Source organism: Gambusia affinis, linkage group LG08, assembly GCF_019740435.1.
Source record: "Gambusia affinis linkage group LG08, SWU_Gaff_1.0, whole genome shotgun sequence".
Lineage (NCBI taxonomy): Eukaryota > Metazoa > Chordata > Actinopteri > Cyprinodontiformes > Poeciliidae > Gambusia > Gambusia affinis.
The window spans coordinates 9631147-9649561 of NC_057875.1; the positions used below are offsets into that span (position 1 = coordinate 9631147).

General features: G+C 37.2%; 2 protein-coding genes across 10 annotated transcripts in view; both read left to right on the plus strand.

Moving 5' to 3' along the window:
* sema4ba (sema domain, immunoglobulin domain (Ig), transmembrane domain (TM) and short cytoplasmic domain, (semaphorin) 4Ba) overlaps nt 1-7415 on the plus strand; it is a 55660-nt gene extending 48245 nt beyond the window's left edge. For both annotated transcript variants that reach the window (XM_044125049.1, XM_044125048.1), the window contains exons 9-15: nt 378-559; nt 922-1072; nt 1306-1516; nt 1920-2035; nt 2395-2552; nt 2656-2741; nt 2846-7415. In XM_044125049.1, coding sequence (XP_043980984.1) covers nt 378-559; nt 922-1072; nt 1306-1516; nt 1920-2035; nt 2395-2552; nt 2656-2741; nt 2846-3618 — 1677 coding nt within the window. In that variant the 3' untranslated portion in view covers nt 3619-7415. The remainder of the gene's footprint in view (nt 1-377; nt 560-921; nt 1073-1305; nt 1517-1919; nt 2036-2394; nt 2553-2655; nt 2742-2845) is intronic.
* Nucleotides 7416-8040: 625 nt separating this feature from the next.
* Nucleotides 8041-18408, plus strand: zgc:162879 (ras and EF-hand domain-containing protein). 8 transcript variants are annotated; one of them, XM_044125072.1, is made up of 18 exons: nt 8041-8112; nt 8197-8503; nt 9671-9823; nt 11435-11534; nt 11807-11902; nt 12900-12977; nt 13055-13170; nt 13285-13353; nt 14668-14749; nt 14866-14936; nt 15040-15214; nt 15295-15396; nt 16023-16167; nt 16393-16474; nt 16614-16743; nt 16822-16935; nt 17051-17127; nt 17910-18408. In XM_044125072.1, the coding sequence occupies exons 2-18, from the start codon at nt 8202-8204 to the stop codon at nt 18010-18012; spliced, it is 1995 nt and encodes a 664-aa protein (XP_043981007.1). In that variant the 5' UTR covers nt 8041-8112; nt 8197-8201; the 3' UTR covers nt 18013-18408. The 8 variants fall into 8 exon arrangements, with proteins under 8 accessions (XP_043981007.1, XP_043981014.1, XP_043981009.1 ...); XM_044125079.1 differs by having other exon boundaries at nt 8084-8503; nt 11435-11525; nt 16026-16167; nt 16614-16728; XM_044125074.1 differs by having other exon boundaries at nt 8089-8503; nt 11435-11525.
* The last annotated feature ends 7 nt before the right edge of the window (nt 18409-18415 follow it).

Here is an 18415-nt window from a genome sequence, read left to right on the forward strand (position 1 = left end):
TCTCTTTTTCACTTAGAAGTACTTGCCCTCTTCAGAGGCCCAAGTGTGTTTTATCTATGCCTGTTATAATTATGTAGTTTGTTTTCATGACCTAGAAGCATTCTGCCTTGGGGTAAATCTCTGTGGGAGCCAAAGCTGATTGAGCCCATTAGGGGTTAATATTTTTCTTTCTTTTCTGGTTAATCAGATCCAACTTTGGACCAAACACACTCTGTCTATGCTTTCAGAAAGAAGAGGGCAAATAAATAGAAAATGAAATGACATGTTAATAATATTGAATATTCCATACAGGTCTTCAGGAACTTTAATTTATGGTATGACACCCTTTCCTGACCTTGAGTCAGAAAGACTTTTAACCTCCAGCATTTGTCTTGTAGGGCGACATTGGAGGCGAGAGGGTATTACAGAAGAAGTGGACCACTTTCTTAAAGGCCCAGCTGCTGTGCTCGCTGCCTGATGATGGTTTTCCCTTCAATATAATCCAAGACATGTTTGTTCTTACGCCAAGTCCTGGGGACTGGAAGAACACTATGTTTTATGGAGTCTTCACATCTCAGTGGTGAGGATAAATGTTTAAAACACCATACCAACAAAATTTTGCTAGATATTTCCAGTATGTAAAACATATTTCAAAACAGATTAAAGTCTATATTGAGACAAATCTGACAGGTGTAATACTAACATGAGTACGATTGTTGGGCAAGAAATTAATGTGGTCCGTTCGGAAAGTAGGGAGTATATTAATAATATGAGTTCAAATTAGAGATAACTCTACATGGACTCTGATTTTGATGGTGTATGAGAGAAAACTGTGTGTACTACTTATTGGAATATTCCTGCTAGAAACCTACACTTTCTCTGAAATCTTAAGGGCAATTTCTAATATTTTTGGATTTTTACAAAACTTTTTTTCTCACTAAGGTATAAAGGTGCGTCAGGAAGTTCTGCAGTCTGTTCATTCACGATGAACCAAGTGGAAAAGGCTTTCAATGGGCGCTACCGTGAGGTCAACAGAGAGACCCAGCAGTGGTACACATACAATCATCCTGTCCCGGAGCCTCGGCCTGGAGCTGTGAGTACATATTTGCTGCCCTCTTCTGGAGAACCTGAACACATATTAACATCAACACACAATAGAGTCTTGTCAGTTCCAAGACAGACGTGCTTTGGTCTGGACATCAGTTATGATCTTGTTGATTAATGACAGAACTGCTATTTGATAAAGATTCTACCAAACCACTGTTTGTATTTTTATCAAGTGTGATAGAATATGTAAATAAGATCACTTGTTTTGTTGCCCCATAGTGTATTACAAATGCTGCCAAAGGGATGGGAATCTCTTCCTCGCTGCACATGCCAGACAAGGTGCTGAATTTTGTGAAAGACCACTTCCTGATGGATAGCGTGATTCGCAGCCAACCTCTCCTGCTGAAGCGCAACGTGCGCTACACACAGATTGTAGTCCATGGAGTCCAGACAGCTAAAAAGGTGTACAATGTTCTTTTCATTGGCACAGGTAAGGCACTTTCCACCAATATTGAAGGCGGTGCTTTCAAGCATGTCTTTTTAAAAACAAAAATATGTTTTGTCTCTGATGGCATGTTTTACAATTTGGAAATTTTCTTTTTGGGTTTTTCAGGTTGTTTTCAGTCTAGCAGTTTTACACTTTATATTAAATATGCAAAATCAACACCCCTATACTGTGGCGGTGTTTCCAATTTAGAGTACCATGACTTCAAAAGTGCTTTTTGTAAAAGAAAATGATTTTTAATTGTCTCTATGACTTGAGAAGCAGTGGGAAAAATTATTGTTATTTATTTATGATTCATGCAGGGGGTTCATTTTCTGGCTCTCAGTTGTAAGATGTTCCCTTTAACATGAGTCTTGTCACATTTTAAGCTGATCTATGTGTTTCCTAGATGATGGAAGACTCCATAAGGCCATTAACATCAAAAACAAGATGCACATTATTGAAGAGATGGTAATCTTCCGTGACTCTAAACCGGTGCACCAAATTGAGCTGGACACTGAGAAGGTAAGGAGAGCTGCTTGGGCATAAATATGTTGAATCTATTTCTAAAGCTTTCTCATTATACAACTTAAACCGTCTTAAAAAGTTTTTTTTTTTTTTATTTCCCCAGTGGTAAAGAGCTTTCCTCTAAAGCAAATGATACATTTTCTTTGTGGGGTTTGCAAACTTACTAGACATGGATGTGTTATACTTCCTGAATGTCAGCATACATAAACTTCCATTTTTAAATCAGGGTAAATAAATACTATTTAAAATGGTTGAAAAAGAAAAAAACACTTTTCAGAATTATTACACCAGGAGTGGACATGGAAGTCAATAAAAAAAGTCACAGACCTTTGTCTAATGCCTCCTGTCTTCTCCAGGGTCGGCTTTATGTTTCATCTCTCTCTGAACTCGTGGAGGTTCCACTAGCTAACTGCACTAATTATCAGAGTTGTGGGGAGTGCATCCTTTCCAGGGATCCATACTGTGTCTGGAACAAGGGGCAGTGCGTAGACATCAGAAGTGCTCCTGCAAGCAAGTATGACCCCGCTCTACACAATATTCTGGCTAAAACCCAGTATGAAATGCAAATATTAGATGATGCAAACACAAGCCCTAATGATTTGATGCATGTGTTTCAGTGCTCAGCAGCAGGATGTAGATGAAGCAAATACATCAGTCATTTGCAAGAAGCCAAGCCCACCGGTTGCTAATCGTCCTCCAACACGTAGGTGAACTGCTCCTCTAAAAGCTGTCAACTTATTGTGTGAAGTCAATTATTATTCAGATAGCACAGCTTGCTACATCTTTTTCTGCTTTGCCTTCACACAGGAGCATCTTCATGCCAGGCAATCATAATCCCAGCCAACACTTTCAAAGTACTGCCATGCAAGCTGCGCTCCAATTTGGCTGAGAGAAAGTGGCAATTCAGCGAAGGCACAGGTCACTTCCATTACCCCAGCCCAGAGGGGGGACTGGTGGTGGTCGCTCAGGCTGGCAGGCAGGAAACCTACGAGTGCTGGTCAGTGGAAGAAGGCTTCATGGAGTTGCTGGCAAACTACTGTGTGAGGGGCGAAGCCCGACAGGAAAGCACCACCTTGACGGGCCGTTCCCGTGTGCCACAGCTTTCCCAAGAAGAAGTCATTTTTCTGCCAGGGGAAACCCTCTCTCCGCAGATAAACACCAAAACCTACTGGAATGAGCTGATTGTTGTGTGCGCTCTCCTGGGATTTTCCGTGGTGGTCTTCTCTCTGTTTGTGATCTACAGGAACCGTGACCACATGAAATCCATGCTGAAGGAAGGGGAGTGCCCCAATATGCAGCAGAAGAAGCCCCGAATAGTGGGAAAACCTGCTGAGAATTTACCGCTAAACGGCAGCACTGTCACAACATCGGCATCAGATCACAAAGGATACCAGACCCTTAATGACAACTATCTTTGCAGCACTCCACCTCAGGAGTGTTCCTCGCCCGACAACACCAAGAGTTTCTCAGAGTCAGAAAAGAGGCCTCTGAACTTAAAAGAGAGCCATGTAGAGATTTCTCCCTCATGCCCGCGGCCTCGAGTGAGACTAGGCTCTGAGATTAAAGACTCTATAGTGTGAGACTATCTGCCAAGAGCTGGAAAGAGTGCGCTTGTTGGTAAAGACTAAAATTTATAGGAGGAAGAGTACAGCACTCCGACAGTGAAACATTCATTACAGATATTTTGCACTTTGTCTAATTTTGTTCTGTCCTTGTGGTTCAATGTGCATTTCATTTTATTTTTCTCCTTCACACGGTGCATTCGGAGCAACTTCCAGTTTGCCTTCTGATGCTCTCACACATGGCTCACATGAATATAACAAGCACAGAGGTGGCATCAAAACCACTGGTAAGGGATTGTTTTTCAGGGCATTTCAACTTTCTCCGTCCATATAATACACTGGTAATGCTTGGAAATGCAGAATGTTTCTCAAGGTTTATGTCACCGAGTTTGACATGGTTTCTAATGGTTTATTGTTATTCTGTAGGTGTTTGTGCTTCACTGCAGATACACACTAGTTAATGTGTGTTGCAAACATCAACTCATATACAAACAAGTCAGACAATTGAAAGACATGGTTTTTCAGTTGTGGAAAAATGAAAATATAAAAAGACAAAGTGCCTTTTAAAAGTTTTCAAGTCTTTTGAATTTTTCTACATTTTGTAGTGTTACAACCACAAAATATATGTTATTAGGATTTTTACTGGACACATTACCACAATGTAGTGTATCATTATGAAGTAGATGGTTTTATTTATTTTTTTATTAGATATTTTTTTACAAATTAAAAAAAATAAAAAAAAAACATGGGGTGTTTCTCTATCAATTTCATACATCCATACACTGAGATCTTTGATTAGAATTTTTCAAGTATTTAATCCCAATTCAATTAAGGTGTACATTTTCACGAGGACATTATAATACATGAATAGGCTTTGATCAAAGTTATTCCATTCTACCTCTGGGCTTATTGGTTTATTGTTCAGCTAGGATGTGAACTTCAGTCTGACGTTCCAAGTTATAGGTTTTCTATCACGATTCCTCTTTACCTTGATCTGTCTCATAAAGTCTGGCCAGATTCCCTATTCCTTTTGAAGAAAGCATCTATGATTGTGCCATGATTCTGACAAATTTATTTTTCATTGTAGTAACGCTGATATTTTCAAGCTGATGAGTGTTTTTTCCACCATTCAGTGTTTTGCACAGAGTCCAAATAGCTTTGGGCTTTGTTAAACTGCAAACAGAACTTAGTTTAGTTTGGTTTCAACAATGACTTTCTTCTTGTTACTTTTCCATAAAGGTCGGATTTGTAGAGTGGGCAAATAAAATCTGTCCTCTTAACAGAGTCTCCAGCCGGAGTTATGCTTTTCTGCAGCTGATCCAAAATTATCATACGCCTCACATCTACTTTTTTTATTAATGATCTTCTTGCCCAGCCTCTCAGTTTAAGTGGACAATTATGTCTTGGTGAATTTACTGTTGTGACATACAGTACTGTTTCCATTTTCAGATGACCTTTGGTCTGTAAAATATCCAAAGGTTGTGATTTTAGTTTTATAATATTTCCTAACCTCTTTAAAATGTCATCCCTGACGTGTTTTCTGTGTTCCTTGGTCTTCATGATGCTTTTTGATCTCTAATGTCCCCTGAGGCATTCATAAAATATGTGTTTTTATTACACCAAGATAAAAATACACACAGGGGCACTCAAATTACTAATCAGTTATTTCTGGAAAATAGTTGGTTGCACCCAACTTTATTTTAGGAGTATCAGATTGAAAGAGGTTTAATAGAATAATACACAACACTTTTCACAATTTTATTTGACAAAATGAGAAATATTTTCCTTCCACTTGATGATTCTGTGGAAGGAATCAAGTGATACTTTTTGTTGGTCTTTCACACAAAGGTCCAACAAAGTACATTGAAGTTTTTGGTTGTAATGTGACAAGGTATGAAAAAGTTCAAAGAAAATGAATACTTTTGCAAGGCACTTTAGAAAACATTAAAACCATTAAAATTTTACATAAATCCCACAAACTCAACTGCTACAAGGGAAGAAGAATAAGCATATACATAGATGAAGACAGATATGCTCTTAAGCATGTAAATATTCTTATGATGAATTTGGACTCTTCTAAGTTTTCTGTTTCTACATGTGACACACAGAAAAATCTCATTCTGTTTTTCACCACGGTATTAGTCACAAGATCGGCAGTCTATGCAAAGCGAATAATGTGAAGTGAGGTTGATCAACATATGATAACCTCACCTCAAGACTGGGTAAGCACAAGTTTTTGTTGCTGTGAATTACTTTAGAATCAGTGCCACTAAAAAAAAAAGAGCAAAGCTACTCTTTATACAATCTTCAAATATGCAGCGTATTCTAGCCATTTGCGGAACGCTCCAGAGCAGAAGGCAGTGAAAACCTTGACAGGCTGGTAAAACGGAACAGATTATGAGGGTCCAGGACTGTTATGTAAATCTGTGGCGGCTGATTCCTTGCAGCATGATGAAACTGTATAAATATTTATTATCACAATGTGGCAAAATGTTTTGGTTGCACAGAAACATTTTTTATAACCCCTTCTTCAGCAATTCAAATATCTATCACTGTTGTCACAGTAGGGGTGAAAATAGAAATATTCTGACTTAAACGTCCCACATCTGTATAGCCTCAGCGTTAAATTGTTAGCCAATGAGTCTTAAAGATGAAAAGTATATATATATAAAAACTCTTCCTGCTTAAATAGTTTTGAGTGACCATAAGAGCAATAACATCCATTCCCATCCAGAGACAAATACATGAACCAGTGCACTGAGTAATCATATTTATGCAGAAATAATAAATAATAAACTACAATAACTGCTAAATTCATGGATATTTCATCATTCATAAGTTGTGTTTTAGTTTGGCTCTAGCATTGTGACAAAATAAAGAACTTAGAGCATCATAAAGAACAGGCATATTACTGTGGGATTTGCACATGATGTTAAAAAGCCTTATTATGTTGCAGGTTGTGGCTCTGAGTATAAATTTGCCTCGGCAAATGGGATTAAAATGCCTTCTGAAACAAAAATCAGGTGATGTGCCTCTTGAGACGATAAACTAACCAGGTATTAGAGCTTTAGAGTTATATGAGACACTGCAAGGTGTCAGAGAAATGGCCATATGTGGAAACAATTGAAAACAGTAAAAAGATTTGTACTATCATGTAATAGTGGCACAATTGTCTCTGTGTCATTGAACATAGCTCGTTAGGTGTTTTAATAGTTTTGTTCACTGATTGGGTGGCTTCAGTCTCAGCCAGAGACTGAATTTGTTTCCTAAATCACAACTCCTAACCACATCTTCAAAAGAAAAAATAATAATAATTAAAAATTTCAAGTATTACATTTCCTACAAAAGTGTTTGTTTTTTCCTGAGACTGCCTAGCTGCAATCACTCATGCAGTGTAAAAGACTCATGCTTTGACTGTTAATAATATAAACAAATGGCAGCTTTTGGTGAAGTGACTGCCATGAACAACAATAAATGTGCTATAGTCAAATGCATTGTGGCGATATTTTACTCAAAAAAAGATGTGCAGGTACATTGAATACAAGCTGAAACTAATAATGCCACTGTAAAAGTATTGTCGTCTGCTCTCTCTCCTAATAAACCACTGTAGTCAGGCCTTCTATTAGACAGCACACATTGCTCAGACTCCTGTCAACATGCATTGTACAGCCAGTAAACAGGTTTTGTAAAGTTATTTTGTAAATTCAGCTGCCAATGTACAGGTATTGTGAATTGTATTTTTGTATCATATATCACTACTGTTTTGTTTTGTTTTTGTATTGTATATAAAAAGCACTTTATTTTAATTTTTCAAATAAAGATGAAAAAGTTATTTTTTTCCCATTGCTTCACAATTACTGTGAGTTATGATAAGGCAAAATGGAGTAAGCACAATTGCCACTTCATACATTTGTTCAAGATTTGAAGCTACCGTAATTTATTTACCATGACTAATGTTATCCATTTTGTAGAATCTTGAAGTTGTTTAAAGTTTCTTATTTTGGTGCACAGAGTATTAAATTAAGTGAAACCATATCTTACAATGGAAACTGGGCTTTGCCAATTGAATTTATATTTCATAAGAGTGAGTATATATATATATATATATATATATATATATATATATATATATATATATATATATATATATATATATATATATATATATATATTATTATTTTTTTTTATTTTTTTTTGCACAAATTATATATCAATAATTGTTTTCTTCTTGGTTTCTGTGTTGGGATGACGCATTATTTCCAATAGAGAAGTAAAGAAGTATCTGTGATAAAAGCCTCCCCATGCGCTGTACACCAAAAGCAAACAGACGTAAGCACTTGCTTATCTCTCCAGGATCTACAGCAGGTTACCTTCGCTTCTCTCACCATGTATAAGCCTGACAAACCTCAGCTGTTGCGGGAGCTGGGAGTTAGGCCCGCCCACACCGACACCTGGACCAATCCGTGCCTTCGTAGGAGGACAGAGCGTTTATTTGTCTCAGACGCCGCTGAAGTACGTACGTCCAAAGGGAGGTGAATGGCCCTATTTAAATTTTCATACGGTCTAATTTGAATGCGATTTTTTTTTTTTTATCAGAAACTATGAGCCGACCCAGTCTTCGAAGGTTGTTTTCCGCTTGCGATGTAAACAAGTCCGGAAGGATTGAGTATGAGGACTTCACAGTGGTCTGCAGGGAGCTTAGCGTCCCGAACACTGAGGTCCAAACTCTGTTCGATAAGTTCGGAGCTTGTGAGGACGGCTACATCGACTACAGCCGGTTTTCCTCCAGGTTTCAGGAAGTTTCAGAGACTCTCAACTTGGCGTCATTTGGCGCAGGAGCAGCCCCTACTCCGTGGGAAGAGTTTGTGGCCAGGATAGATGAGGAGTTTGTCCTCTCTGAGAGGTAAAGTCAATAACCGGACCGGAGTCTCACTTTGACCAGGATTTACATACCTGCACACCTGTGATTACACCAATTCTTAGCTAAAATGTTTTGTACAATCATATTATTTTAATGTTTTCACTTTTAATCATGCAATCCAAATCCAAAAAGTGTGGCATGAACTTGTGGGACAAAAATTTCTTGACAAGCTCAGATTCATTGTTGAGCATCTGTGGAAATCAAATTTACAGAGGGATCATTATATTTTAATTTTGTCTAAAAGTTTAGGTTTGAAGGTGAATCTTGAAGGAGAATATATATATATATATATATATTCAGAATTGTGTGAACCTTTATATCTGTTGCTGCTGCTGCTTTTCCAGACAATAACCACTGTTGGTTTCTTTTCTATTCTAAATAATTATTAGTCTCTTCTAAGATTTTCTTGTGTTTATCCCCATTTGTTTTCACTGTCCCTACTAACCAAAACCATCCCCTCAGAATGATGGGTTATTACCATCATGGCATTGTGTTATTTACTGTGCACTGCAAAATACAATCTTACCAAGTAATTGTGGTCCAGTTTCTAGTGCACTTGAAATAAGAGAAAACTAATTTACCAGTACCATTTCAGCAAAAATATATCAGCTTGATTAAGTCAATAATTCCTTAATACTGATGAAAAGGTGAAACACTTTTGGGGTCCTGTGGACTCGGTGAAGCACTAGATACCGTCCTCTTAAGTTTTGCCATTTTTATTTTGTAACTGTTAAAAGTTTTTTTTACCAAATAGCTTCTGTAGAAAGGATGAAAACCTTGTAATTTTCCTGAAAATAATCCGAAAACCTGAATTAAGCATTCAATTAAAGCATGGTTGTTGCAATGAGACTGCATTGATTTGGGAAAGATAAACTTAACGTTTACACAAGTAATTAAATATGCCATGGATGGCAAGCAGATGTGTATTTTGAAAATGCTGACTTTTAATGAGACACACCTAGTAACAATAAAAAAATGAAAATTTAGGTTAGGACACATTTTAGCTTATACTTACAAATACATATGTTTTTAAAAGAGGTTATTCCTCTACATATCACTTGTTGTTCCTCAGCCTCTCATTTCTTTTGGGTGTTTGGTTGCTGTTTCCTTCTCATTACTATTTGAAAGTTTTTGTTCTTCTCCTTATAGTCTCAGGGAGCAGCTGGCTGACCTTTACCAGGCCATTCACTTCTCTGCAAACACAACTCTTCTGCAGGCGTATGAGGAAACCATCCGCTCCCTTGTCAGTCTAAGCCTGGAAAACAAACTAGTGAGTGAACAGTTGGAGACCAGTTTGAAGAGGTAAGAAAAATAATGCAAGTTTTCTGTTTGTAGGGTCAGTGAAACAAGCTGTTGTCTTGGTAAATGAAAATAAATGAACATGTGGGTCATTAAGAGCGTCTGCTTGACTAATGAAGTCCTTTTCTGATCCTTCAAGGATTGCTTGTAAAATCTCCATGAGGTATCGTCAGTTCAATGTATTGTGCAGCTCTAGTGCAACTTGATTGTGCCTGTTAGGCAGGATTTTTGTGTTTGTATTTATGGAAATCAGAATCCATTTGTTAAATTAAAACTGCACAAAACATCCAAAAATGCACCATATTGCTTTGCATCTTGTTCGTCCCTGGTGAATTAGCACCATATTTTTTTCCTTATAATACATTAAAGCTTTTAAATGGTGAATGTTTCATTTGATGTTTTTAATAAAAATAAAAAGTGCTAAGTCAAATTTACTGGAAATTTGCCAAAAAAGCTTTTTAACCTGTTTTTTTTCTTATGGCTTCCTGATAACATTTTCAGTACGAGTTTCTCAGTCATTTTTACCATGCTAAGCTCTTTAAATGTTAATAGATAACTTTGTAAATGTTTCAGTGTTAAATCCACACTTAATCAATTTATTTGTGTAACACATTTCAGTAGCATGCCAGTTCAAAGTTCTTTACATAGTGAATACCTAAAATGCATCATAAACAGACATAATAAACCGTTGTGAAAACAAATGTTTAATTTTGTCTAGTGCCACTGTTAAAGCAATCAACCCACATCAAATATGTTATTTGGTGCATAATAAGGTATAATTACTATGGTTCAAAACCAACTCTAAACAGGTGAGTTTTAATTAACTTAACATTTCCAGTTTTCTGGAAACTGAGATTTGAGGTGATTAGAAGCTGAATACTGCTTGCACTTGTGTGTATGTAGTTGTCAGAAATTGTGTTTAACATTTTTCAACAGCACTTTCTACTCTGTTGTTTGAAAGAGTCAATAAACTTTAACACTGCAAAATTTACTGTAAGTGAGGCAGGAGTTGCAGATGTAATCCTGCATGGCAGGTTGTGCCTCTATCTGCAAAGAGGAGATCTGGCTTGGCCCGAATCCTTCTCGTCTTGTGATTTCCCTCTCAGCAATCACACTCGTAGGATACTAGCTTTACAGTTCAGTTTGTATCTGCTACCAGAAATGCAACTACATATACAGGAGATGGGTATAGTGATTTTTCTGCCCCCTGTCTGAGCTCTCTCTCAGGTTGAATTTGTGCACAGTCTGAGATAGGTGACATTCCTTCCCTTGAGGAAACAGGAAGCTTTAAATACACTGCCCTGCCCAGTTATTTAGCCTTTTATGAAGCCAAGCATGTCTTTCTATTGTGTTTTAAAGATGTCTGGGAATCAATTAGCAAAGTCTTTCCTTATTTGTGCGCTGAACTAATGAATGTGTTGGCGGGGAAAAAGATCAGCACATTTTTACAAAACTCTGTCCCTCCCTTGTCTCTGGTTGGTTTGGTGTGAGCGTTGCTTTGAGTAGAGTAGTCAAGTGTGAAGTTTTGACTGAGCAGACATGTGGACCTGAGCTTTGGTTTAGCAGTTGTGAGCCTCCAGTTCCAACACGTTTTGCCCACTTTTGTTAAAACAGAGCTGAAGAGTTGAATACTAGTCGGCTGGCAGAGCTGGAGGACGACATTCAGCAACAGTTAGCCCGAGCAGAGGAGCGGGCCAGAGACGAGGTGAGTGCTGTACGTAAATTCTTTTTTCCTCTGCTACTCCTTTATATGAAGAAAATTAAAGTCATAAACATATACATAATGAGTTAATGTTGCATTTAGGGTGCAATTTAATTCCAGCTGAAACAAAAAGCTTGTTTTTACCAGAAACACCTACATAGCTGTGGTGAACTCAACAGGTTATGTGTCTTTCTCACAAAGAGGGTCTGTAATGTCACATGAAAGCCCCACTTCAAGCTCTTAGCCAGCCTGCACCTCTGACTGCTTTGGTTTCATGTTTGCAGGAGCGAAAGAAAATGGAAGGAATCATAGCAACCATGCAGAGGAAACACAACGAAGAGATTGCAGATCTGCATGCCACAGCTGATCAACTGTTAATGGTAGGCCTGTCACAGAAAACACATGTGCCCTTTTTCTCCAGTGGGAAAAATTCTGTGTTTTACACTTTAACAACTAGGACAACAAATTCCATCGAAGACAGTGTAATGCATTCAATGTTTGTTTTCAGCCTGTCACTCGCATCTGAAACACATGCACATTATTTTCTAAAAACTGTAAAAGATATGCTGCAGGTTCTTTTAAAAGAGACTTTAAATACTATGTTATTGTAGTTGGATTTTAAGTGGAAGTAGAATAATCTGTAATGGCCAAGTTAGTGGCCATTATATTTGCCTTATATTTTAGATCTATCTCTAGATGTATATTTATGAGTATCTAATCATATACATGTATAGATACCTACATACTTACACAAACTATACACAAATTGCACAGTAAGTCTAAAGGACTTTGCTAGGTACTGCATAAAAACTTGGAGAAGTGCCTGTTCATCGTAACCAGTCTGAAAGAAATGCACAACAGGTTATGATATTACTCAGAATTATTATTTTTTTACATTATTGGAACTAACATAAGCCTTTTCTGAAACTAGTCAGGCAATAATAAAACACAAAGCGCATATGTTTTAACACAACTGCTGTCTGTTTGTGGAAGCGCTTGCTACTTTTGTCCTGTAGATGGCCACAGTTGACAGTAAACACAAATGATGAAACCAGTTCTTCCTTGTAAGCAGGAGATTAATGCTGCTCACAGTAATGAGTAGAATGTGTGGGCTCCTTAATTTCAAGAGATTTATTTTAAATCTAAGCCAAACATGTGTTTGAGGAAATCCGTAAACAGTGATCCCACACTTCATTGTTACTTCAATATGTCAGACTTACAAGTAATGGTGCCTAGTATATAAAATTAAATTTTTCCTCATACTCCTGTTATAGTATTTGACAATATATGAAATGTTAAATTAGACTGGCAGCAAAGTACAGAACAGAAACGTGTTTCAGATGTCTAACAAAATGTTTATATGGCTTTAATTTGGAGAACCAGGAGAGCTCTGAACTAAACCACACAAAAGATGAGGTGATCAAACTGAACAAACAGATCAGTGATCTCTTGCAGGTAAAGAACTCAGGATTCCAAGTCAAATATCTCGCATGCACTTTGGGTTAAATTGCTTAAAGTGCATCTTTGTGCAGGAAAATGAGCAGTTGCGAAGTTCTCTGGTGCAAAACCAGACAAACATGGCTGTACTCCACTCTGAAATGGACAAGCTGAAGAACATGTTTGGAGAGCAGAAAGCCCAGCATGAAAGGTAAAGGTTTTTTTAGTTGTTTTTTTTTTTTTTCTGGTTCAACTAATAAATGTTGTTCCATTGTTTTATGAAATGAAAGTGTGTGATTTTTTTTGTTGTTGTTGTTGTTCACAGAGAAGCAGAAGTATTAAAAAAGATGTTGACAGAATATCAGTCGTACTCTAATCACATTCAGATCCTCCAGTAAGTCCACCCTAATCATATTTCTTGTTTTGGATGTCCTAATAAAGAATGCCAAAATTTGGATAATTGTTATTGTATTATTATTGTATAGAATATATAAGATTTACATATCAACATGGCATCAAAACTAAAGGTCAACAATAGAAAATCTAACTTTTTAAGCAACCGTAACAAAATGAAAATGACTAAAAGTAGAGAAGCAATCAGTTTCGCAAATATCATGGTGGAGAGAAATCCTAAGGTGAGGAGCCACTTTGTTCAAACCTCTATAGCTTGTAGTATCCAGGCAATTAGATAGTACAGTGAGGAAAATGGAGAGTATGGATCTTAAAGTCTGTGAAAAAGTAACAATAAGCAGAAGATCAGAGAGATGTGGAGGTGCAAAGTTATGATGGGACCTGAAACTGAGAGGAAGAAATTAAAAATCAACGCAGTAATTCACAGAAAGCTCATGAAGTTGTTTATGGACGGAATTAATATGCTTATTGGGGGAAAAAATGACCCAGGCAGCTGTAATCTGTATCATTTGGCATCTATAGAGATTTTTGTGATAAACCACACAAGTCACTTAAGCTCTATTTGAGTCAAGGCAAATATTGCCAAATACTTTTGGAAATATGGTGCTGGTTGTTATTTGTATAATCTTGAAAATGTAGGTCTGAGACTGAGTCACTCCAATCTAACGTCTGTTTAGACACAAAGAGCATCTTTCCGCTGCATCAGATTAGCTTCTGCTCTTCTTACTGATCTGTTTAGAATGAATATGTGGCTGTGAGGTGTGCTCTTACCAGCAGAAAGGCTTAGTTGTTTGTACAGTAAATAGTCTTTTTGACAGGCTCTGTTGCTGGTGTGTGTGCTACATTAGTGCTTCTTGTAATTCCTCTGAAAAAAAGAAAATGTAATGATTTTGTAGTTGTTGGAATTGAATTCTATCTGCTATGAAAACGTTGAATGCCTCTGTAATCTTTGGCGAGCTCCTGTAATGAGGGAGTCATAAAATGCTTGTATTGGAAAACTTTAAACTGTTTTGTTGCTGAAATAAATTTGATTGTTTTGTTTTTTGCTTTAAACACTTTTTTTTTTTTTTTTTTTTTAAAGGAACAAGCTGGAGTTGTTTTGTAACGGGCTGCTAATAAGTCTATATGATATTATAATTCAAATCCATAAGAGGAAAAAAAATGACAACCAAATGCCAAAATAACAACTTTGAAAAAAATGAAAGCTAAATCTAAATTGCAGAATGAGGAACAAATTAATGTTTTTCTCAAGGAACTGTATGAATATTAATTATTTGCTCTTGTATTTTCTCATCAGGGAAATGAACAAGAAGCTTTATGACAGTAATGATGGACTGCGCTCAGCTTTAGCCAGTCAAATGGTTGCAGCTAAAAGGAGGGTGAGTTCCTTGTTTGCTCAGCTGCGTTTCCTCATACTTGCTGGCATTGTCAGAAAGAACCTCAATGTTCTACCAAGTGCACAAGTAAAATAAAATGTTTATAATCCACTAAACAGCTGAATCCTCAAGACAAAATCCCTGCCAGGAGAATGAAACCTATTCGACAGAGCACACTCAATCATGGCAGGTATATGGAGTCCCTGTTCTCACCTGCATGACGACTCGGATTGATCACTGGGAAGATCAATTGTCACAACAATAATCTGATGTATGTGTGTATGTGTGTGCAGATCCGAGCAGAACCCCAGCATCTTCCGTGTGTCCACCTGGGCTGACCGGTACTTGGACAGCGGCTTGCCAATGGACACGGTTGAGAGCTCAGCCAGTGACTATGATACTGACGACAGCATGAGCTCTGTGGAAACCGTGCACCACAGTTACTCGTCCATCCCATCAGACATAGAGGTGAGGGGAAACATTAAAAACAGCTGCAGTTTTTATTCACTCAGAACCTTTTGAAATGATATTTATTTTGGTTGTTGCAGATATCAGAGGTTAGGTCCGAGGCCGCAGTCTCTGTAGCTCCCAGCCAAACCAGCTCCATCTCCTCATCCCTGCGAAAACGCTTGTCTGCCTTTCCCACCAAGGTCAAAAAAGCTTGTATTCATGATATCTTACAAACAGGCAACAACATGGACATAGACAAATTTGTTGGAATTCGAATTAATAAAATAAATTCTGATTTTATTAGTGTAGAAGTTATCTCATATCTTTTTGGCATCTTTTTTTCTATCCCTCTTTCTATTTTGCTACATGTTGTAATAAGACAGATATTGGCCAGTGGCTAGAAGAAAAGGGCCTTACTTAGTAGTTGTGGATTCCTAATTAGGAATTCATAGAATCTTTGATCCAGCTATAGAACTAATGAATGAATACATTTACTTATTTATTGGATCAATTAAGACATTAGAGAATAAAGTGTAACTGACTAAATAAACTCCCCATTCTTATTTCATGTGGACAATTATTTATTTAAAGTATTCATTCATTGTTTTTAACAATATTTAATTCTGAATAAAATGGCTCTCGGTAGAAGAAGGTTAAACATTCACATTGTTGTATCCTTATTCTGTTGTTTTTGTATAATACTTTGTTTTATATCTCGTCACTGCAGAACAAGATGCTAACTTCATAATTGCACAAAATATAACACCTCTAAATTAATATTATTGGGATCTCATGTTCATAATTTTCTTTGTGCCTTTCTTTGCAGCAGTTAGGGGACAACATCACAGTGACAGAAGGTCCTTCACCAGTGTACCGTGTTGTTTTAGCAGGAGATGCAGGAGCTGGAAAGTCCAGTTTTCTGTTGCGGTTGACAGTCAATGAATTTAAAGCAGACATTCAGACAACGTTAGGTAGGTAACGGTAAATATGTTGCCTTCACATACACAAGTGTCTTTTACTTACAAATACCCTGGAAAGACCCTGAAAATGGAGTTTGAATAATTTTATCCAGAGAGCTTCTACCTGCTTCACTTTTTACCATCTAATCTGTTTTTAAGAAATTTGTTAAAAAATTAATCTCACAGTTGTGGATTCCTGACTTCAGATGTTTCAATATGATACATTTCTGCACCCAGGTATTGATTTCCAGATGAAGAAGATGCAAGTGGATGGAGAGACAATGAGTCTTCAGATATGGGACACGGCCGGTCAGGAAAGGTACACCACTTCCTAGAAAGACGTTTTATCGAGACGGTAGCGACATGGAAAAATGGATTGCACCACTGTAAATGTGTGAACATTGACTCAGTGAAAGATGCACTTTGCTTAAAAAGAGCTGTGCTTCCTTTTATTTTAGGTTCCGTAGCATTGCCAAGTCCTTTTTCCGTAAAGCTCATGGAGTCCTGCTGCTTTATGATGTTACCTCAGAAAAGAGCTATCTGAACGTCAGAGAGTGGATAGATCAAATTCAGGTATCTGCAGCTCTGGTGAGACATTAAATAAATTTCACAGATGGCTGTGATGCATATTGTATATCTCCTGTTTTTATGTTTTTCTTCTTTAAGGAGTCTGCAGATGAAAAAATTCCCTTTTGTGTTGTCGGAAACAAGGTGGACCTCCGGGAGCAACTTCCTGAGGGAAGCTGCGTTTGCAGCTCACATGGAGAAAAGCTGGCCAAGGTGTTACTTTCACCACATGGATGATTGTTTTATAAAGATGTTCAGCCCTTGAGGTGTCAGAGTAAACAGTCTGCGGTCAGGAATGTTAACGCTTTGCTTTGTCTTTGCTTTGCAGGCGTATGGCGCCATGTTCTGTGAAACGAGTGCCAAAGAAGGAACCAACATTGTTGAAACTGTGCTTCATCTAGCACGGTAGGAAAGTTGGGATTTGTTTTACTTTTCAAGGTGTACATGGCACATTTCTACTAATTATGTCATCAAAATGTTAATTATATCTTTATTTGGATTTAGTACTCGCGAGGGAAAGTGTTTCAAACTTTACATTTTTTAAAGGATTTTTCCTGAGAGCTGGCTAAGAAAGTATAATGTTCTTATAACTAATGAGAACATCATATGACTCATGAACAAAGATATTAAACAGAAATATTGAAAAGCAAAGCCCACATTCTACACAGTATATGCCCTCAAGAATTAGTCAGGTCACCTTTTGCATGAGTTACTGTGTCAGTGACGCAGAGCTAATCAGCCTGTGTCTGCGCTGAGGCCTAAAGAAATGTAAGGTTGTTTAAATAAATGCCTCCACCTTCCTCCAGAGCAGTGTTTCTCAATATGCTCTGCATATTTTAGATGTGTCTCTGTTGCAGAATACATGATTCGTACGATTGCATGATAAAAGATACAATAAATGCCCACCGATACCATCAAGTGCTGCAGAAGCCTGTTATTCACTCACTTATTCAAATGAGGTGTGTGGCAGAAGGGAAATACAGGACAAACCTGAGGACCGGAAATGAGAAACACTGCTCTAGAGAATACTCCATACATTCTCTATGGGGGTCAGGTCAGGCAGGTTAAGTGTTCGTGAGTGAGCCTTCATAAAATGAAGTTTTGTTGATGTGGCAAAAATGCCTATTCGAAAAGTATTTGCAGAATATTGAGATGCACTTGTGTCTTTCTTTCTTATGTTTCTACAGAGAAATAAAGAAAAATGGCAAATTGAGGTGGGAGTCAGAATCTCGGATCATATTGAATGAAACTCTCCCGAAGAAGGTTGTTAAAGGTTGCTGTGGACTGTAAATATGAGGACAGAACATTGAAGAATGTCATGGTGCTTGTATCTCAAAAAGGAACAACATTAAGCTTGTTTACATTTGTTTTTATTTTATTCTATTTCACCTCTTAACTGTAAACATAATTTTGTGAAGGGTTACTCTTTGGTCAAAATGAAGGTTTTTGTAGTAAACTGCACATGTATAAATACAAATTCACATCATGCATTTTGTCAAAAATATTTAAGCTTTTATATTTATTTGGAAATGGATAACCTGAATTTGGATTTAGCCTAAATATATTTAATAATTTTAAGAGTTTTGTCAAATGTTTTTGTTCAAATCTCCCTTTGGAGTCAGGACTGTAATGCTAACAGAGATGTATTCATTTAGAGGATTACATTTACCGACATCTCCTTCAATATTTTATG